The sequence below is a fragment of the Candoia aspera genome, chromosome 10, assembly GCF_035149785.1.
Source record: "Candoia aspera isolate rCanAsp1 chromosome 10, rCanAsp1.hap2, whole genome shotgun sequence".
Lineage (NCBI taxonomy): Eukaryota > Metazoa > Chordata > Lepidosauria > Squamata > Boidae > Candoia > Candoia aspera.
In genome coordinates, this window is record NC_086162.1 from 22347262 (window position 1) to 22369211 (window position 21950).

Below are 21950 nucleotides of genomic sequence, written 5' to 3' on the forward strand. Positions count from 1 at the left end.
ATTTTTTACTTCACCCCCCAACCGCCCATTTCTAATCCCGGATCAGTGAAATTTGCACAACCCTAGGTTTATTTATTTGATTTCTATAGCCGCCCATCTCAACAAGTGACTCTTGTTTGAGGTTGTTTAAAATACGGTAATATGTTCTGAACAGACCAATTCTCTTAATCTGATTTTAGGGTCTGGGCATGTGCAAGCCCAGCCCATTTTTGCTCAAAACTGGCAACTGGCATCCCCCCCCAAAAAAGTCTGTGTGTGGAGGGAAGCAGCTTGCAAGGATACATAAGAACGTCATGAGGAAGGGTTGAATAAACCATAAAAAGGGAATCTGTTGTAACAACAGAAGCAGCTGATTTCCTGGGAGGAATTATACACCAGCCAACCTTGGCTTTACGGAGTCTCTGGTGACCTGAATTGCTATCAAGACGGGCACGTGTGTGGTACCTGGAGGGGATCAGGGATAAGAGACTTTTATAGCTGTGGCTTGTCTCTCCCAACCTTACCTGGACTTTACTTCCACACGCACACGCACCCGTCCTGGCTTCCAAGTACAGAGGATACGTCACTCAAAATCAAACCGGCTTTTATTTCCAAAAATACTTGTCCTGCTCAACCCCAGGAGAGAGCTGAAGACTTCAGCCTTCCTGAGGAGGGAGAAGTCCCCATGTTTCCCTGGACCTTCCCTCCCCCTTGGTTTATAACAACAGCCATCCCCAAAGGCAACCAGGGTGAGGTGGATAGAAAAGACAGTCGTGGGGAAGAAAAATCACAGTGCAATGGTTTTCCTCTCAAAACATGGCTGATACTGAGGAGTGGTGATGGGACAAGGCAGTGACAGTTAATACTTCTGTGCAAATGGGAGGAATACTCAGTGCGTTGAAGGATTGGCTCAGCTGGCCTGGATGGAGCAAATGCCATCATCCCCTCCCTCTGAGCCAAGGAGAAGGCCAGCATCATGCTTCTGGTGGCTAGGAGTGGATTCTTAAGGTTTGGTAGAAAGCCACCCCCCCTGCACCCCCCAAATACATCTCCTTGGAGATGTTTACCTAATGCTGAGATCAAAAGATGAGGAAAGGTAGGTGGGTGCCAAGGTGACTGGGAGCTGGGAGGCTGAGAACACCTGGATGCTCAGCCCCAACACAACAAGGACATACTGGCTGCAGAGTTTTACGCAGCTTTTTTCTTTTTAAAAAATCCGAACAGGTATAAAAGCATCATTCCAGGAGATGAGAAGAATGGGTAAGTTGGGACAAACGGATGGCCCATGTTTTGTTAGCAACAGAGTCGGCAGCAAGAGTGGTCAGGCTCTCGAGGCTTGCAGGGGTCACCTCAAGAGTGAAGAAAAAGCACCAAGAAGGATTTCCGGTGCAAATCACAGCAGCTCAAATCACAAAGTCTTCACAATCTGCAGGGGGCTCAGGCACCCACCCCTCTGCCTGATGTGCTGCTCGAGGGACTGGAATCCTGGCTGGGAGTGAGAGTGGCATTCAAGATAGGACCGGCTGTGGAAGGAGTGCTGTTGCCCTTGGCTCTGCTTTGCTGGTCTACGGAACGGCTCCCACCTTGGAGCTCTGGACTGTTGCTAGTGGCTTGGGCCTCCTGGCCAGGTCTGGTGCTCCTGCTCTCTGCCGCTATATTGTGCAACCCTTTGCGTTGAGGGGGTGCGCCGTTCTCCTGGATGGGACTGTGGTTGGCAACGCAGGCATTGACAGCCCCGGCTGGAGAACTTCGCTCCAGTTTGCGATGTTTCTGGGGTGCGGCAGGTGGCTGCGGGGTGGTGTTGTCAGAAGGGACCAGAACGCTCCGGATGAGCTCGGTACAGACCGCTGAGGCCTGGCGCGTCTCGCGGCACAGCTGGGACAGGCTAAGAAAGCCGTGGGGCAAATCCTGCACCACTCTCAGGGTCACTGGCTGCCCTATGGCCCGCAGCCGCCGGGCAAACATCACGGAGTCATCCAACATGGGGTCCAGGGCACACGCCTAAGGAGAAGAGATGGGTGGATCCTGTGAATCCTAGGAATCGGGAATCTACAGTATATGCCCCTAACCCTCAGTACCCCATTGCATGGGGTGGTGAACAGATTTGTATGTTCATGCACAAACAGATTTGTATGTTCATGCACAAAGAGGTTGCCCCAGTCTGTTCCCAATCTGAACTGGGAAATCCACTCCTACCACAGATTTGCCCAGCACAGAAAGACCTTTTGTTGCCTGCCCCAACGCCATTGAGGTCTACCCCTTGTTTTCAGGAGACAACTCTTAAAAACCCAGAAAGCAGCTCTCTCTAGTTTTCTGTCTCCATCACAGAAGTTAGTTGCCACACCGTGACCAAGCCATGTCTTTCTCAACCTGAGCAACAGTAAGATGTGTGGACTTCAACTCCCAGAATTCCCCAGCCAGCCATCCTTCCCCAATTTCTCTTCTCCTCTCCTAGAACCACCCGTCTTTCACCCAATTCAAACTGAGAGTAACTGTTTTGAACTGCACACACGCAACCAGCCGGTCCCCTGGAGAGCTGCGAAGGTGGGGGTGTGTGCCAGCCTGTTCCCCAACCCCTCCACCCCACCCCCTTCCAACCAACCCCCCAACCAACCCACCAACCATGCCCCCCTGCAGGCCCGCTCACCACAATATGGACCGGAGGGAGCCCCTTTAACATTCCATCCGGGGCCAGAAGGGGTGACATGAACGGGTTCTTGAGAATGGGGGAGAGCTGCAGAGACAAGCTGGTGGCAGGCTGGTCGGAGCGCAGGGGCTGGAAGCTGTCGGGAAAGATCAAGCCGTGGTTGTCGCTGGGGGACGAGGCCTCTTGCTCACTGTCGGAGAGGAAGAAGGTGGGCTGCTCTGCTGGGCCAGGGGTGGTAGGGCTTGGGGCCAGCTGGACCGCAGGGGAACCTAAGAAGTCTTGGCAGGTCTGGCTCTTCCAGGAATCTTTGTGGCTGGCAAACGGCTTAGATTTCAGGCCTGTCTCCGAGGTGCTCTTCCTCATGGCTTCTGCAAAACCAGGGAAGGGGGCAGGGAGGAATGAGGGCCTGGTCCACTGACTCTTGCCCCATGCGGATGCTCCTTGGGCCTCACTGCCTTGTTGGCCACCCGAACCTTGCCTGGACTCCCCACATTGCTCTTAGCCCATTTACGACCATGGAAAGGTACCCAAAATTGATCTCGGAATCTATTCCTTGCAGGGCAGAAAGGAAGAGAAACTTCCCCGTTCCTTTCCGTGGTCGTAATTAGAGCTGCTCATCTCCTGTTTCCCGATGGAGAACCTGATGCTCGCCCTGGATACCGAGTAAGACACTTAAGGGTTGGGTTCCAGAGGCCCGGGGAAGGGGGCGGCTAGGAGTTTTTTGAGCATGGGGGGTAGGAGGGGATCAAATCCTCTTGATTGCTCCTGCCCTCCTGGCTATCTCACTGCTCTTTTTCAACGGTTCAAAAGAACAAACAGTTTGCCCCCCTCTCCCAAAAACACACAGAATAAAGCATCAGACCGAGCAGATTCGTGCAGAAAAGAAAAAAAGGCATAAAAGAATTTGAGAATTGGATCTTCAAGTCCCGAGGATGATTTATCTAAGGATGTCAGGGGCTGAAACCAGAAGTTCCCATGAGAAAGCCATGCACATGCGCTTTTTCTTTAGGAAGCGTGAACCCTTACGAAGATAGAAATATTTGTAGGGACAACCTGTTGCATTTGCTGTACTAACCCTATTCTCTTGTTCCAGCCAGCTGCCAGAATTAGAATATACCTTGGAGCAAAGTGGGCAATGTTTGGTGGACTGGGGGACCAATGGGCATGTTGGCTCATTCTTTATTTTTTTTAAGAAACTATCTCAAGCCAATTTTAGTGTTTGCATTATAGTTTTCACATACAGGTAGTCCTCAGTTAATGACCACAATTGAGATTGGAATTTTAGTTGCTAAGCGAAGCAGTCATTAAGTGAATCTGATCTGATTTTATGACCTTTTTTGCAGCGGTCATTAAGTGAATCACCACGGTTGTTAAGCAAATTACGCAGTTCCCCATTGATTTTGCTTGCCAGAAGCTGGCCGGGAAAGTCAAAAATGGTGATCACATGACCACGGGATGCCACAACAGTCATAAATGTGAACCAGTTGCCAAGCACCCAAACTGTGACCACGTGACTGCGGGGATGCTGCGATGGTTCTAAGTGTGAGCACCAGTTGTAAGTTGGTCTTTTCAGCACCACTGTAAGCCTGAACCGTCACTAAACAAATAGTCATTAAGGGAGGACTACCTGTATTCCCCACCTCAAAATATTAGGAAACTGTCCTGCTGATTTTCAGCCTTTGAGCATCTAAATGAAGGGGGCCAAAAGATGCCTGAGGTGCATATGGCCCTGGGGCCAGGGTTGCCGACTCTTGATAGGGAAAGGCTGGCCAGAATTGGAACGGGAGGAGCTCAAGCACGACAATATAGATAAGTCCGTTGGGTGCTGCCCTGCCTGCTTAAGGAAGGTCACTCCGTGTTAGGTTTAGATGTGGGAGCCTTCATGGCCCCTCACTTCAACCTCCCTGATTGACTGAATAACTGGAAACAAAGTGAAGGCAACTGAAAATGGCTACATGCAAAGGCACCAAATTTGGAGAAAGTAAAAAAAAATCTAGTCACAGAACCTGAATTTTCTCTCTGAAGAGAGAATGGGGCTTTGCAAAATGTTACGCCCCTCACCTGTAAAACACTTCCGCTAAACTTAAACTTTGTGTATGGGGTGGGTAGGTGGGTGGGGATATTATCTTAAGCCGGTCGGCTCCCTACACAAGCCCAACCAGGCCAGTTGTGTTCCTCGTGCCAGCTGCAACCGCTACGCTCAGGAGAGTGGAACATGGAAATGCCGCACCCGTTATAAGGCCCCGCCTCCTCGTTTTAAGCAGCAGCGCCTGATTTTTGCAAGAGAAGGGGACAGCTCCTACCAGGTGTTAGATTAGTAAGGGGCAGGCCTTGGGTTTGGAAGCATCAGCAGCACCCGGGTCACGGGGCGCCTGACGGAGCCCAGGGGGCACCCAAATGTGGGGCCACGTCTGCAGAGAGAAGGTGGGCAAGGGGAAGGCAGGAGCAGATGAGCGTGGGAGATGGCAGCACAGAGCCCGGGGAGGCTCTTCTTACCATTTACTCCACCCGCCCTGTTGCGCTTGCCTTTGCTGTCCAACAAAGAGCCAATCAAGGCTGACGCACCCAGGCGCAAGTCTTGGAAAAGGAGGGCTGTATCCCGGCGCACCATGTTCACAGGACCCAGCTTCTCCAAGGAGGAATCATCCGTCTGCTCCGGCTCCAGTCCTTGGGGATGGTACACAAAAACGGGAAGGCGGTTTTTAGGTCCTGACGCAGAGATCAAGCACCCGTCTCATAGGCACACTGGCCTAGATGCAGTTTCTGGAATCTCCAGTGAAACGGCTCAAGCAGCGAGCTTCACTGATTTATTTAAACAGTTCACGGGCTGCGTGACTTACAATGAGAAGTGAGAAAAAAATACAAAAACAGAAAAGAAACCTCAAGTGGCCTAAAGGCAAACACATAAACCGAAAAGAGAAAAAAAAAAGAAATCCCCCATCCAACAGGGGCTCGGCTATCACCCTGCCCCAAAGCTCGGGGTGGGAACCATCTGGATCTCTGCGGGGAGGCCACGCCAGAGGGCAGGGAAGGCATGCTTCCTGGGTCCCCAAAGATGGCACTGCTTGATCTATACCAGCGTTTCTCAACCTTAGCAACTTTAAGATATGTGGACTTCCACTCCCAGAATTCCCTGGCCATTTTTTGGTAAAAAGTTCGAGGGTCAGCTTAACCGCAGATGGGTTTATCCACTGGTAGATAAGGGACATATAGGTACTTTAAAAAAGCGAAAAGACTACTGTATATACTCGTGAAGAAGTCCATCCACGGATAAACCAAACCCGACTTTTTGGGTGTATTTTGGCACCTAAAATTCTTGGCTTATCTGCGACTCTGTACAGTAAGTATATACTGTACACTGATTTAATAACTAACTAACTAAATAAATGCAGCCCATCCTTACCTATATCAAGGTCAACAAAACTGCCATTAAGGACCCAGGAGATGTCTTCAGATTAGAGACATTTCGGACCAATGTCATTGAAATAAAGCCCATCCTGAGCCTTGAGGCCAATCCTTCCTAAACGTCTGCAGCTCCTCCATGGATGCCTGGCTGCCAGTCACAGCCCCAGCTTCATCCCTCCTCCCACCTCCCTAACCCTGGGAGCCACACCCCTTTCCCAGCAAGACGCCTCACCTGCATAGGCATTGAGGCATTTGCACAAGACGCTAAGAGGCAGGAGTGGGTCCAGCAGGGTGAGAAGCCGCGAGGGGGAGGCCGCCGCCTGCATGAGGGTGGCAGGGTATGCTGCCATGATCCCGTCCGGCATCTTAATCCCAAAGGCAGCTGCACGCAAGGAGACGGTGATGCAGAGGTTCCCACCAGCACTGTCCCCTGCAAGGCACACCGTTTGTGCTGTGGAACCTGCCAAGGGACAGCAAGAGCAAGAAGGCTTAGGACCAGGGGGATGAGAGAGGGGGGGGGGAACCAGAGAGACCAAACTGTCTGCTGTCTGTGGTCAAAAAAGTCAAGATGGCAGCCCTGATGGTGTGATCAAAGTGTTGCATGTAAAAAAAAAGGCGTTTGACTGCATTGTTGGGACCACAGCCTTGACTTTTTTGACCACACTCTGCAGACCCCCGCCCCCCAACTGCATTTCAGAAAAATGCAGAATCAGGTATCTTTCCCTACTAAATGTTGCCGACCCACAACAAGGGAAGATGCTGGCTGGGAACACCTCGGGCAGGGATGGGAAACCTTCAGCCCTAAAGCCAGAAGCAGACCTTAACCGCCTCTCTTGGGGGCAGCAGAGCCCCTCCTGCTCACTGCTTCTGAAAATCAGCTATATTCCTTCCAGCATTTTGAGAATAAGAAACACACATGAGGCTGTCAGATGAATCCTAAGGTCAGAGTAACATTTTTTTTTAATTAAGAAAAGGCAATGCTCCAGATCCCCCTACCCTGTCTGTAGATGTCCCCCAGACCCACCAACTTATTAGTGACCTATACACTGTGCCCCCCTTTGAGCACCCCCTCAATTCCTTACCCAAGAGGTGGCAGTTCTTAATGGCCCAGCAGTAGGCATAGAAACACTCCTCCAAGGCCCGAGGGAAGGGCGCCTCTGGTGCCAGTGAGTAATCGATGGAAAGAATAGGAGCGCCAAGCTCCTGAGCCCAAGATTTCAGGTAGGGCTCATGAGACTTGGAAGTCTGGGCTACGAAACCCCCTCCGTGAAAATGCACCACGAGGTAAGGTGAGCGCGGCAGTGGCTTGCTTTTCCAGGGCAGCTCCAGAGCGAGGGTTCCTTCTGGTCGCATAAGTTTGATCAGCTCCTGACTGTCCTGCAGAGAAGAAGCAGGATGCAGGATTAGGGAATGAGATCACCAAGGCACGTGGCCGGCCTCCCGTTGCTTCTTCCCAGCAGGTCCAGCCCCGGACGGTGCCCTCTCAAGGGCTGTTGTGGTAAACACGAGCATCTGTTGCTGGGTAGCATCTTGACAAGCTGCAGATGAGGGACAAGGAAGGCTGCAAAGAAAGATGGGGGTTTAATTCAGAAGGAAGCCCTAATGTAGCTGTGCTCCAGACACATCTCCTCCCTTGGGCACCACGATTCCTTCTTTTCTGTACGAAGATTTTGTTTCATCCATGGCCAGCAATCGTTTGCTTTTGTACCATAGGCAGGATGGGAACCCAGAATCAAACCCTGAAGGAAGGTAAATGGCTCAAACAAAAGGAAAAAAAGGGGGGAGGGGGGTTAGAAAAACTTTGTGCTTATCTGAAAGCTGCTCATCCATATAAAAACCATCTCAAACAGCTTTCAGCAAAAGTCAGCCAGAATCAACAGAGCAATGAAAAACCACAGTGGGGGAAAGAGCTGCAGACCTTTTTGTTATTTTGCTTATAGGAAGTAAAGAAGTTGATGGGGGTGGGGGGAACAGTCAGTTGCTCAAATTAAGGTTTCGCCGAGAATAGGTTTATTTCAGAAAAGCCTAGTTCCCCCAATTGCTAGGCTTTGAAACTGCTGTTCCTCACCCTGCTGCACCAGCAGAGCGCAACCGGAGCCCAGGCTTTATACCTGTCCGTACCTGTCCTTCACGCAGCTCGTGGGAAATGAGCCTCATCTGGACAGCTCCTGGCCCAGTGTGGGCCACCGGAGGTGTGATGGTGACAGTCAGTTTGGGGTCAGAAACCAGAGGCAGGTCGAAGGAATGGGGCGGCACCAGCAAGGCTCGGCACAATCGAACCTGGGAGGAAGCCATGCTGGCCAGGGACTGCAGGGAGAAGAGAAGATGGGATAAAGGTCAGGACAGCTCCATCCTCAAATATCCAAGAAATGACTCTCCCATAAGGATTTGGTGCACAGCACTCTCTTGAGGAAAAGGGAACCCGATCACTTCAGATACCGTAACGGTGTGTGGGAAAGACCTTGGGAGATGGGGAAGGAGATGCTGCCTAGGGACCAGTCAGATAAGAGGGGGCATAGCCCGCAGCTGCATAGTGGGCCGGGCAAGAGGTTCAGAAGGGACCCTCCCTAGTTTCTTGGGCTGTAACGGAGACAGGGGGAGAATGGTGCTTTCAGACTTGCAAGGTTGATGTTGGCCTTCCCAGGTAGACCAGAGAGGAATCAGGACCAGATGACCTAATTCTACTTTATTGTGAAGCTACATTGACAGAATTTTGCAAGTCTGAAAGGACATTTCTCCACCCGTCTCCTTTACAGCCCAAGACAGTAGACTTAGTCTTGAATTTTCCTTTGTAAAGCAAAGTTATAAACATATCTTTTTTATCCTTAGGAACCACTTTCAGATTGGCCCCTTTTTCAGGATTGTCCTTTATTTTTTTCCAAGAAAATAGGGTCACTGTAGCTTAGAGAAGGTGACAAAGTCATCCAGGCAGTTTTGGGGGGTGAGCGGGGGCTAGGACCTTGGTCTCCCTGGTGCCAGTGCAATGCCCTCCCCACTAACCACTCTACCATAACCAATAGTTGGTACCCTTTGTCATTCCCCACCCCAGGATAGCCTGCCTTTGCCAACACCTCACTGGGATTCTCTTATCCCTCTCCCAAATCTTGTTCCCATATTCAGACAACTGCACATCTCCTGGTTTCCCTCTGCATAGTCTACTGCAGCTCTTCCTCAACCTGGGGCCTTCCATAGGTCTCATACCGTAGGTCCCATCCTCCCCATCCTGCACAGCCACGCTGCCTGGGAACTAACTGTTGGAACGAAAGCTAATATTGTTGGCAGGGATCTGGTCAGGGAAGGCCCTTCCTGCCAGCAGGACTCACCGCCAGCAATTCCATCTCAGTGAGGTTCCAGAAGCTTTTCCAGAAATGCACATCCAGATTTTGAGTAATGCGCTCAAACTCTGACCCTCGGAGCTCGGGGTCAATTGCAAACTTCCCGCTTGTGAAGAGAGAGCCAGCAGCCACGCCTGCACCAACGAGGGAAGGGGAGAGATCGAAATCAAAAGGGCTACCTGCCTGACTATATCCAGAGAAAGGGAAAATATAAAAGTCAATCTCATGCACAGAAATGGTCATCTGCTGGTGGCAGAGTGGGAGCACAGATGCTCTCCACCCTCCAGGAATGCACCTGCCCAAGTCATCAGAGCTGGCTGCACACAGGAAAGAAAGGGAGCACGTATCATGTTTGTTTGTTTGTTTATATTTCAAAGTTTGTCACTGCCCATCTCACTCAAGAGTGACTCTGGGCAGTTTAGAATAAAACTAAAATAAATACAGGTTAAAATACAATGAAAACAGTATTCTTAAACAGCAATAGAAAGTTTATGCACTTTAAATTCTCCTCCCTGGTTGGAGGTGCAGAGGAATAATTCCCAGCTTGCAGAAATCTTACTGAGGTAAGGGTTCAGTGGAATCCCCCTCCTCCTCATTAAAATATTTTCCATTTTATTTCCATTTCACCCAATCAGCTATAGACTTACAGCAGTGTGCAATGCCAATGTAGCATCGACAATAAAAAATTAAAATGTCCACACTAAGCATGTAAATAAAAATAAAAATGGAGCAAGTTTAGCCATCAGGAGAAGATTGATTTCTTATTGCTGTTCTTTGATAGCATTCTTATTTTTTTCCTATCATTGCTTTTATCATCTCTACACGCTGCAACCTGCCCACAGTCTTTTCAGAAGGGTGGGTTGTTAAAGCTGTAGAATACGTCAATCTGTAAATAAACCAGTTCACAGTCAAAATGCACCTTGGAATGATAATTAAATTCCTAACAATAACAACAGAATGGAATCTGATAAATGTAGCAGGGCATTGGCATGCTAAAAACATCTGCAGGGGCTATCAGTTGAGGATTGTTGTCCCTTACCTGTCTTTGGAGAAGTTTATGCCCACATTTCAAGAAACCAACAAAAAACTCTGATGTCTAAAATGCAAGGGGAACAGCATTTCTCCCCAGTGGCAGCAATGCATCTTGGGGGAGTGGGATTCTTGTAGTGACCCCACATTAGGGGAAGGGAAGGACCAGCGAGGACAAGACAGGCACCATGTGGTGATACTGGGTGATGGACCTGAGCCCTGATACTCACCGATGCCAGAAACGTGACGTTTGTAATTTTCCCCAAAGGAGACGAGGCTGATGGCGATGGTCTGCAGAAAAGGCCGGATTGAAGGAGCAAACTGCAAGGCCAAGAGTTAACATTAGGAGTGGTGAGCAATGCTGTTTTCCTGACCCCCAAACTCTGCCTGCCATTGCAACAGCAGCTCCAGGCCAGAGAACTGGGTTACTGCAAAAAAGCAGATCTGCTGCTAGAGCAGTGTTTCTCAACCTCTGCAACCTTAAGATGCGTGGACTTCAATTCCCAGAATCCCCCAGCCAGCTAATGCTTCTTAAAGTTGCAGAGGTTGAGAAACACTGTGCTAGAGGAAGGCAGTGATTGGAAGAGTGACCAGGAAGCCATTCTTCTCCCAGCTGGGCCAAAGCAACTACCTCAGACAGGTTTATTTATTTATTTATTATTCACATTTCTATCACCGCCCATCTCCCCCTAAATTCTGAAGATATGGTGCAGATTTCTCACAGCTGGAAAGAGAACCCACACAAGCACAAGGACCCTGGATGAGGTCAGAGAGAGGACTGAGGGCTTTCCAAAGGGATCCGAACTCAGCTGGGAACACACACACACACACACACACACACACACTTGCTGCAGTGAGGCTGAAGAGTGACAGGCAAGAGCCGGGAACAGGAGGGTAGGGTGGGGTGGGGGGATGCGGGAATTTGCGTGATCGTTCAGGGCCGCATGGCCAAGGCTGCGGCTTGTACGGAAAAGTGAAGAAACGAAAGGGGAAGGCCAGAGCTGCATTTGGTGAGAGGGAGGGTACATCTAAGGCTACAATCTGCTCTTGCTTCATAGGCTCTTTTATATAAATCCAAGCAGCTTGCCACAGGCTGTATGCGGGTGGGGGAATAATAGCCGATAGAAAATAGCATGCGCTCTGAAGCCTGTAGGGTTTGGTGATCAGCGCTCTGTTCTCTCAAGGAAAGAGTAACAGACTTCACCGGGATCTTTCAGGTCCTCCTGCCACTACTGCAAGCTGCTTGATTTACTCACATCGCCCAGGGTTTGTGTTAGTTCCGCCAAACAGAGGAACAGAAGCCAAGATGGGTTCCTGCCCCGAGGAGAACACCATCTGAACTGAGCCAGCAACAGGGAGGCCAAGTCCAGTCCCCCTCAGAATTCCAGCTGGGGATGAGATCAGAGTTGCTAAATCCCAGGGCTTCCCTGAAGCGATAGGTTCAGAGGCCGGAGGGGAGGGAGGAGGAAGCCTCGTGCAAGTTTCAAAGGGGGAATTCAAGGCTGAGGAGCAGCCAAAGGAAGAGAGCAGATCCGTCTGAAAGAAAGATGAGGGGGGGGTGTACACTCCCTTCCGTGTTGAGAGGCAAGTTCCTCCCCATCTTCCCCAAAGCCTTACACCTCTATCCAGGTGGGCTTTACCTCACCAACCCTGCAGGAGTGCCCCCTTGAAGCATGCTCACCTGGAAGCCCATGCAGCGTCCGTAAAAGCATCCCTTGTGCATAGTGATGTATTCCTGGAGAAACTGCTTGGAGACGCCACCTTCCTCGTGGTTGAAGAGATGCCCTGGGCGGTTCTGGGTGAGCAGGCACTGGGCAAGGTAGACCAGGGCCCGGAGCTGGGTCAAGGCGATGCAGTAAGCTTCCAGCTCAGCACAGTTATGGTTGGTGCGGAAGAAGATGCTGCGGCGGTTGGAAGCCACGTAACGGCTCTTGTGGATGATGTGAGCCACGCAGCAGCGCACCGTCTGGGCCAGGCTGCGGAAACCGTTGGCCGGGGTGTGCTCGTCCAGGTCGAAGATGTGGTAGACGGTGGAGAAGTGGCTGAGCATCGGCTCGAGGCACCGGGCGTGTTCCCGGATGGTGGTGAAGGCAGCCAGGAAGCGCTGGCCCGTCTCGCTCGGGACGTTTTGGAAGAAAGCAGCATTGTCTTCTGCCAGTGTGAGCAAGGTCTGGAATAACGGCCGGGCATCCATGGTGCTGGAATCGGGGGAGCCTGCAAGGGGGAAGCAGAGCGAGAGAATGGAGCCCGTGAAGAAGAAAGGAGGGAAGAGGTTAAGAAGGACCTGTTTAATGCAGAGGAGTTGTATTAACGGTTGGGCCCAAACTCCTAACCTTTACTTACATTCTCCTGTCACTGTCTCAGCTACGTTCTCCATATGGCCCAAATAGCCTCTCTGGCTGCTGCTCCTGGAAGACTGGAAGCCCTATGAGGGGAGGGGGCATCACTTAATACCGCATCGGTCCTTGGAGGGGGCCCGTCCCAGCCAACCAACCCACCCTCCCAACTTTCCATCGCCCTGTGAAAGACCATGCCAAACAGGCTTACGCAGGAGAGGACCAAGGACATTTCTACAGCAACAGAAAAAGCTCAGCTGTAATTCGTGTCTCCCAAACTACTTTGATTCCCTCCCCCCACAAAAAGGCACAATTACCATGAATTTCCCTTGCGGAGGAGGGAGCAAACCACAACACTTGCCACAACATCTGCCTGATTTGCTTTCTCCCTTTCCCACCACCCCATGGCAGAAAGCCACCTAAGTTTCTCCCCATGCCCTCTCAACCCCATTTCTGCTGCCCAGCAGTCTGTGTTTTGGCAGTCTGCCTTCAGGCCCTCAAAACCCTTCCCATGCACCCCCCACCCCTCCAAAGACATTCACAACATCTCTGCCAGAAAGACCAACCCTCATCCTGCAAAGGAGACAGAAAGAAGTCTATTTCGGGCTCCCTGTTTGAATTCGGGAAGGAGCAGGAAAACATTGGTGGGCATCTCTGCTCGCAGCTGACAGCCTTCTCCGTTTTGCTAACCAACTCGCCAGAACAAGGCCCTCATCCCTAGCAAGAGGGCTCTGCTGTAAAGAGAGGACACTCACCCGGTGTCAACTAACCAGCTTCCAGCGGAGGGGATCGAGTTGCCTTACAATCACTGGCTGACTTAAAACACCGCTGGGGAAACTGACTCCGCCTTGGAGGCTGAAAAGGAGGGGTCAGTCCGTAAGAGGGAGGAGGAAAGGAAAAAGGGGTCTTCAGGCTGAGCTGAGACATCTGAGTTTTAACCCAGTGCTCCCCAGGTCTGGGGAGCCAGGAATGCAGCATCAAAGGGTTGGCGTCTCTCTCCTCTGCATGAACTTACTTTTTTTTTGAGAAGATCATCCCCTCCAAGGACGGGAATTCTGGGGCACCAGATCAACATTCCTCTGAAATCCCATGTCTGGAATACATGAGGCACCACATGCATGTCTTTACTTTAAGTAGGAGTCTTGGTACCCATTGCAATGTTGGGGGAGCAAGGGGAAGCGAGAAGATGCTGGATCAGGAGGGGGGAGCAACAGGTTTGATGAAAATGGGAGTCAGTTTGGAAAAGAAAGGCTCAGTACTGTAGGGAATGGAGATCTCTGGTTCTGTTGCATGGAACAGTGTTTCTCAACCCTGGCCATATTAAGACAGATGGACTTCAACTCCCAGAATTCCCCAGCCAGCATGCTGGCTGGGGAATTCTGGGAGTTGAAGTCCATCCGTCTTAAAAGGGCCAAGGTTGAGAAACACTGGCTTGGAAGAACACACTCATATTTTAAATATTTTACTTCAAGTTCCTTCCTCTGAGCAATGCATAAGGGCTCTGCGCTGGGGAAGAGGAAGCTGAAATTTTAATACAGATTTGCCCAACCTGTTGCTGTTTAGATGTGTCAGGATTGCAGTTCCTCAGCCAGGATGGTTACAGCCATCGTGACTGGGAACAGGAAGGGTTCAGCCCCACTGCTTGGAAAGGTTGTTCTAATAATTCTGGCAAAGGTTGGAAGGAGTCTGGAGGCACCTTTTATCCCTAACAAATTATTAAAATTAAAATACAGTTGGAAAAGGTGCTACCAGATGCTTTCCGATTTTTCTGTTTCCACAGACCAGCCTTCCTCAACCTTTTTACGCTGGAGGAACCCTTGAAATAATGTTCAGGCCTCAGGGAACTCCTGCATAAATGTCAAAAAATACAAATCCTTCACAATACAGTTCAGTTCTACATGATCTGCGCTTTACAACGTTTACCGTAACAGCAAAGCAGCAGAGTGGCAGCCGAGTCCCGGCATGGAAACTGAGTCCGCCCACTGCGAATGCTAGCATTGTGCCATACGCAAAATTTTTAAAAGATGCTTGTTTTTTTTTCCAACCACAATCTTTTGCGGGACCCCCGAGATCCATGAAACCCCAGTTGAAAAAGGCTTCCGTAGACTGACACAGCTCTCCTCCTACAACCATTTTTGGTAGGCTGTTTGAACAATTCTTCTCATTGGCAGAACCGCCACATCGCACAATTTGAAAAGCGAAGACTCATAGACACTTGCCCCAGATCTACTGGATGGAATTTTATTTGAACCTCATGAAGTGACCTGATGAGTTCCAAGAAAAAAGGGATCATGTTGTTTGCACCACTACCCAAACAGGCCCTTTCTCAACATCTGGCACGGAGCCTTGGCTCAGGACCCTGTTTTGCTGAGGAGTCCAAATAAAATGAAGATGAATCGACTTTTTAAAAGGGGCATGTCCTCCCCATGGATGGGCAGCCATAGCTCAGTGGCTTCTTGACACAGATAGGGAAGCAATTTGAGCCTTTATACAGGGCACCAGGGACAGAACAAGAGGGCACCACTTTTGACCAGACAGGCAAATGGCTATGCCAGAACCACGCAGGTCTGGAAGAGGATCCCAAGGTGTTCTTTTAATTCACTGGGATTTCGGTCAGTAAGCCCCACATGGATCATCCCAACAATGCTTCATCTTTTTGTCTGGAGAAGGAGGACTTTTTTCCAGCCTGGTTGAATATCCTTCACCAAAGTTTCTGTCAAGTTAAATGGCTTCTGATTTGTAGTACATTAGATCTCATCCTTTTATATCCTCCTTGTTGCCATATTGCCAACAGGGCGTGAAGCCTTCTGACACGCACTGTCTCAAACTCCACACAAAATAATCTACAGCTGGTAGAGGAAATTGGTTTCAAGAGGACAGGTGAGAGCTTCCTTGCTCAATACAGGTTGGATTTCCCTAGTTTCCAGTGGAATAGCTAGATGAAGAAGGAAGACAGTGATGGGATGGGAGGAAGAGACAGGAGAGAGAGGCAGACCTCATGGTGAAAATGGGATGAAAGTGAAGGAAACAGCTTATGAGAAAGGACATTCCAGCCTGCCCCTGTCATTTTAGCCATAATTCTAGAGCTGTGCCTTAGGTAGCAATTCCTTTCTTACTGATCAGCTCAAGGTAGCATTTCTTAAGTCTTCTCCATCCCAGCCTCCCTACACAAACCTACTTTCCAATCTCTTCTTCGCATCTCATTTTTTCATCCAGCAGAAATAATGCTTAACTGTCTAAACATACTATGGTCTCAAATCCAAACTCAAATAGTGTGTTTGCATTAAGAGGGAGGGACAAAACAAATGAAGACAGGCCATTACTTTTTATCTTCTGAAAGAATAAGCGCATGCTCCCTTATCCCACCTTTGCAGTTCCTCAGACAGGGCTCTATATCTGCAGTTGGGATGCCGAGTTCGTGTTCATTCCCTTCCTTTCCTTCCACGGAGCCTTTAAGAAATTTATTTTAGGCACTGCATGTGTGTTAACCCTGCCATGAAACCCCCCCAAAACACTGCCAGCATCCCAGAAATGGGTGAGATTGTGATGTCAGAGGTGCCAGCCAATCACCACTGCGTACAGCCAGCTCCTGTCACCTGGTAGCAGATGGTTCTCATAACTTGAATGAAAGGGATGGGCAAACTACGTCCTCCCGACAAGATCGTCATTCTCCGCTCCCAACAACCACAGACAGCCTGGCCAATGGGCAGGTTACAAGACAGTCAGGGAAGAAACCGCCATGCCTTGCCTAATGGTGGGCTTATGGGTTAGTAGCTCAACCCATGAAATTCACCTACGGCTGGATGCATTTTAAGAGACATGCCAGGTGCTGTCAGATTATCAAGTGTTCATCCCTCTTTATCACTGCCATTAACTAGCAGACATACCAGATGGATTATTTTATTTTTATTTATTTAAAAGGTTTATTTGGCCACCCATCTTAAGCAACTCTGGGCGGCTCACAATAACAATTTGGCACAACTGTGTCATGGGGGTGAGCAAAAAGAGACCTTATCTATTGAGAAGGCGTGAAACGTATCAAGCCAGCTTCTTCCTCGACTACAAAAGATCATGGGAACTGAATTTCAAACATCCGGAAGGTACCAGAATGGGGAAGTCCCAGCATAAGGAATGCATACAGTGTAATGATGTATTCTTCCTGGAAGGGTGCAACCCCACCTTAAAGTATGGGACAGCAATTCTGACTTCTGCCCTACTCACTGGCTCCCACTGCGTCAGATATAGTATAAGAATCAGGAGAGCAACATGGAATCCTTACTTAGGGCCCCACATTTGTTCTCAGAAAATCACCAACTCCTCCAAACTGGCACATCCACAGGGCGAATTCCACCATGGCTGGCAGTTTCAGATGACTTCCATTCCTTCCCCAGAAGTGGAATTTGGTATGGGCTGAGTCACTCCCTTGGCAGCTGGAAAAAAACAGCACCTCAGGGAGTTGGGGAAAACTCTCTTTCTGCAGCTGGTGGGGGCAGATTAGGGCAGGGGCCATAAACAACAAAGGGGGCCATCAGCAAATTTCCCGAGAAGCCAAGACAGAGGAGGGCAGTGGGAGAGAGGGCAAGGGACAGGCTGATAGTGAGAACGGCTCAACAGCATCCAGGGGGAAAGAGGAACCGAGTTGGGGAACTTAAGCCAATTCTTCCCCCTCCTCAAAGCCTGGGAACCTTGGCCCTTTGACCTCTGCTGCCAAGAGGGGAGGGGAGGACAGCAAGGGCAAGACTGACCGACCGACAGCATATCCGGGTCAGGGGCCAAGCAGCCATGCCACTTCCATCCAGCCCTGGGCTAGGAGAGGACAGACCGGCACCTTTCCTGCAACCCTCTACATTCTCTGTTCCCACATTGTTCAGAGGCGGCTGCTTCCAGCCACCCATGGAAAAGAGCAGCTGCATCTTGCAGGGCTCAGCTTGTTTTTCTTGAAGCTCTGGCTTCAATTATGAGGCACTCCAGGGCAAGAAGATAACCCTGAGGCCAGCTGTACCAGGCACACGGCATACAAAACATTCTTTGTGGCTGCCAGCTGGGGTACCAACCTCCACCTTACCCTTGGGACTCACACAAAACGGAGAGCGCAACAGAGCAGAGATTTTGCTAGAAGGGAACATGCACCACGCCTGGTCCACAGTTTGGAAATGCAGCACCTCAGGCCTTGACTGGGCAAAAAAACAGGCAGGCAACTTAGGGGCACCTACCAGTTAGTTAGTTTCAATGCAACGACAAGCACTGAAACCAGGTCACAACCATACAGTGGAGAGGCTTGGCTTCGATGAAATTGCAGGAGGTTCGCAAAAACCCAGGGGATAGATGGATGCCTCCCTCTGAAAAAAGGAATTCATGCTTGCAACAATCTTAGCAACATCTTGCCAGCTAGTCATTACCGAGGGAAATTGAATTGCTCAGTAAAAGCAAAGACAAAAACAAACCACAATCAAGTCTCCAGATCGCATGGTAATGACAACAGGAAGGGCAAGTGAAAAACAAACACTGAAAGAAGCTGGCATACTGCAAGGTTCCCCACCCTATGTGTTTAGCACTGGCTGCCAACCTTGGCCTGGGATAGCATGCTTCAGAACGACTTACTCATATTCAAGACTGCTGGTTACATAAAGGAAGTCTCCAGGAAGTTAAGAAATCATTGGTATTCAAGGATGAGAGAGACGCAGTCATATGGACTTTGATGGAGAGAGAGAATAGGCCAAATTATCTTGCTGTTATGTCAGGGGTAGCTAGGATGTGGAAAAAAAAGATTCATTAAAAGGCAGTGAGAAGATACGCTCGGATGGAGTTACAGAGCTTGTGACAATTTTCATATATTCAAAGCTTTGCTGTCCTGAGACAGCGGCAACAGCTTTACCCTTGCATGCCAGAAGAGGATAAGCAGCACAGGCCCTAGCATGACTTCATCTGAAAGCATACGAATTAAGACAGATTATCCCATGTAGGAGTCAAGATTACACGGGGTGTTGTGGTTACTTGGCATAGGAATAGTTCATTATATAATTTGGTTATTTGGCGATTATGTCTTGTGTAAGTCTTGTTTATGTATGGTAAAGACAGTATGCTGCTCCGAATCAGTTAACAATTGGTAACTTTACTCATAAACCTTGGGGCATGGGGGTTGTGCATCCATCCCTGTCCTACTTGACCTCTCAGCGGCTTTTGATACCATCAACCATGGTATCCTTCTGGGTCGGCTCAGGGGATTACGGGTGGGCTGCACGGTGTTGTGCTGGTTCGCCTCCTTCCTTTGGGGTCAATTCCAGTTGGTGATATTGGGGAGGAGAGGTGCTGCCCTAGGTCCTTACTATGTGGGGTGTGGGGTGTCACAGGGTTGGTGCTCTCTCCTCTCCTCTTTAACGTCTACATGAGGCTGCTGGGTGAGCCCACCCTTCGCCATTGGGTAGATGCTGATGATACCCAATTATATATCTCTACCTCTGGTGGATTAAGCGATGCTGTTGATGTCTTATCCCGGTGCCTGGAGGCTGTGAGGGTCTGGATGGGGAACCACAGGTTTCAGCTGAACCCTGGCAAGACTGAGTAGCTCTGGGTTTTGGGGCCCACGGGTTCCAGGATTAAGCCATTTTTGTGGCTGGATGGGGTTGCACTGCCCCAGAGAGCAATCTGGGGGTCCTCCTAGTCTCACAATTCCTGCCCAAAGAGCAGGTGGCAGTCGTGGCCAGGAGGGCCTTTGCACAGCTTTGTCTGGCGTGCCAGTTGCACCCGTACCTGGATTGGCAGGCCCTGCTTACTGTCACTCATGCCCTAGTCACCTCCAGATCGGACTACTGTAAGGTGCTCTTCGCGGGCCTGCCCTTGAAGACTATCCGGAAGCTTCAGCTGGTCCAGAATGGAGCAGCACAGGCAGTTATGTGTGCTCCTAGAACAGTGCATGTCACATCTCTGCTCTGCGAGCTGCATTGGTTGCCACTTTGCTTCTGGGTCCAGCTCAAGGTGCTGGCTTTGACCTTTAAAGCTCTTCATGGTATGGGGCCAGGTTATCTGAGGGACTGCCTCTCCCTGATTACACATCAGCCCACCCCCTTAGATCTGGCAGAGAAGGCATGCTGTGGGGGCCATCAGATAGGGAGGTACATTTGGTGGGTCCCACGTGATGGTACTTCTCTGCCATGGTGCTTGCCTTATAGAACATCCTTCCCCCCGAAATTAGATTAGCTCCATCCCTTCTGATGTTCTGGAAGTCCCTCAAGACCTGGCTATGTCATCAGGCCCGGGGGTCCCAGGAAACCAGAGACATGCTTAGATGGCTCCATTGCTGAGATGGCTATTCTTGTTCTCTCTTGCCGAGGATTTGCATATTTTGTTTTTATATTATTTATCTTTTAGTATCAATTCATATTTTTATACTGATCATTTTATATATGTGTTGCTTTATCAGATTGTTGTAAGCTGCCCAGAGTCGCTGTTCATGAGATGGGCGGCCATACACATTTGATGAATGAATAAATAATAAATAATAAAATAAACAAGCAACAAACAAAGGGATTCAGCAAAAGTTGAGATGCTGAAGTGGGCAGTCTCATCCAAGTTCATCTTTGTTCAAAATATTAGAGCAAGCGGGGAGGCATTTAAGAGCACAGATACTGCAATATTTATGGCACAATCCCAGAAAAGAGTTCTATTAGCTCAGATAGAGCTTGATCCTAGTTAAGCATGCTTACAAAGAAAAGATCAAAAGTTACTCGGAATGGAAAGGTGAAACTCATCTTGTCATCCAAACTGACGCACGTAACTAGTCTGGGAGTTAAAACTCACTGAAACACTGATTTATACAAACTGCTCCCAGATTTGCTAATTCAAATTCCTAGAAAGCTATGAACTGAACTCCAGTCCACCTGAGGGGGGCACCATGTTGGGGAAGGAGGACTTCCTGAATCAGGAGCCCCTGGCACCTTCTACCCTCTGCCCCTTTCTAGCAGGGCTCGGTGTCAGGGCCCCAGATGTCCCCCGGATCCTTTGGATTACATCTCCCAGAATCCCTGCTGACTGGTTTTGCTAGCTGGATCTTATGGCAGCAGTAGTCCAAAAATATCTGGAGAACACCTGAGAAGGTCAGCTCCCTCTTACCAAGACTTCAGGCGCTTCTGAGCCCATCTCCCCCGCCTCCTGCCTTCCTGCCCCCAATGCCCACTGTGGGGTCTCCAAGAATCTCCTCCCTCCAATCCCCCTGGGAACTCGCTGCCCTAATGGGGCTCATCTCCCTTGCAATTCAGCAGGAGGCGTTCCATCCGCATATCCTCAGGACCACAATTCCCAGAATCCCCCAGAAAAGTTCCTGGATGGGCAAAGAGCCGTGCCAGGCTCACTTTAGCTAAGGCTGCGTCGATTTCTTTCTCCCACCGTTTGGGCGGAGCGCCCTCCAACCCCCTTCCCTCCTAAAGCCACTTATTTCCTCACTCTCTTGGCGCAGCTGTCAAAGGTCCCCCCTCCCTCCTCAATGGAATCAACTTGTCCACGGAGGAAGGAATCGCGAGGCGGCCCATCCCACTCCGCTTTGAAGGGGGGTTCGATGTGCCTGACCTTCCCGCTCGCTCGCCCTCTACTCACCCAACGGGGCGTCCGTCCACTTCTGCCCACAGTGCTCTCCTTTGCGGACCGGTTTCCGCCTTCGCCCGAACATTCGGAAGCGCCACATGACAGCCTCGCACCAATAAGCGGAGGGTGGAGTCGGCGAGAGGGCCCTTTGGAACGTCACCCGGCCGGTTCCCACGGTAACAGCGTTCACCCGGCCTTCTCCTTTTTGGCGCCGGTCTTTAAAAGGGCCGCGCCCTTCTGACTTCTGCAGAAAAGCGTTCTCGGGGCTGCTTTAAATAAACTTCGGTAAATGCAAAAATGGGATTTAATTCGGACTGACCGCAGAAGGGTTTGGGGTCTCTACTGCCTACTGCATCTCTGTGTCGCGTTTTATTTTGAATTTTTAATATTAAGAGTTTGGGTAGAACAAAGTTTTTGAAACTTGACAACTTTAAAATGAGTGGACTTCAACTCCCAGAATTCCCCAGCCAGCATACCGGCTGGGGAATTCTGGGAATTGAAGTCCACTCATCTCAAAGCATGCTGGCTGGAGAATTCTGGGAGTTGAAGTCCTCCCATCTTAAAGTTGCCAAAAAGTTGAAAAACTCTGGGGGAGAAGATTGTAATGTCCTTTCCCTCAGATATAAGCATTTTTGGCTGCAA

General features: G+C 49.9%; 1 protein-coding gene across 3 annotated transcripts; it reads right to left on the minus strand.

Moving 5' to 3' along the window:
- Positions 1-585: 585 nt before the first annotated feature.
- On the minus strand, positions 586-21432 carry LIPE (lipase E, hormone sensitive type). Of its 3 annotated transcripts, XM_063311859.1 has the most exons (11): positions 21321-21391; positions 12739-12820; positions 12077-12609; positions 10626-10716; positions 9355-9500; positions 8153-8338; positions 7114-7408; positions 6264-6491; positions 5123-5293; positions 2627-2994; positions 586-1980 (listed from the first exon to the last, which is right to left on the minus strand). In XM_063311859.1, the coding sequence occupies exons 2-11, from the start codon at positions 12770-12772 to the stop codon at positions 1417-1419; spliced, it is 2616 nt and encodes an 871-aa protein (XP_063167929.1). In that variant the 5' UTR covers positions 12773-12820; positions 21321-21391; the 3' UTR covers positions 586-1416. The 3 variants fall into 3 exon arrangements, with proteins under 3 accessions (XP_063167929.1, XP_063167930.1, XP_063167928.1); XM_063311860.1 differs by lacking the exon at positions 12739-12820 and having other exon boundaries at positions 5192-5293; positions 21321-21432; XM_063311858.1 differs by lacking the exon at positions 12739-12820 and having other exon boundaries at positions 21321-21432.
- Between the last annotated feature and the right edge of the window lie 518 nt (positions 21433-21950).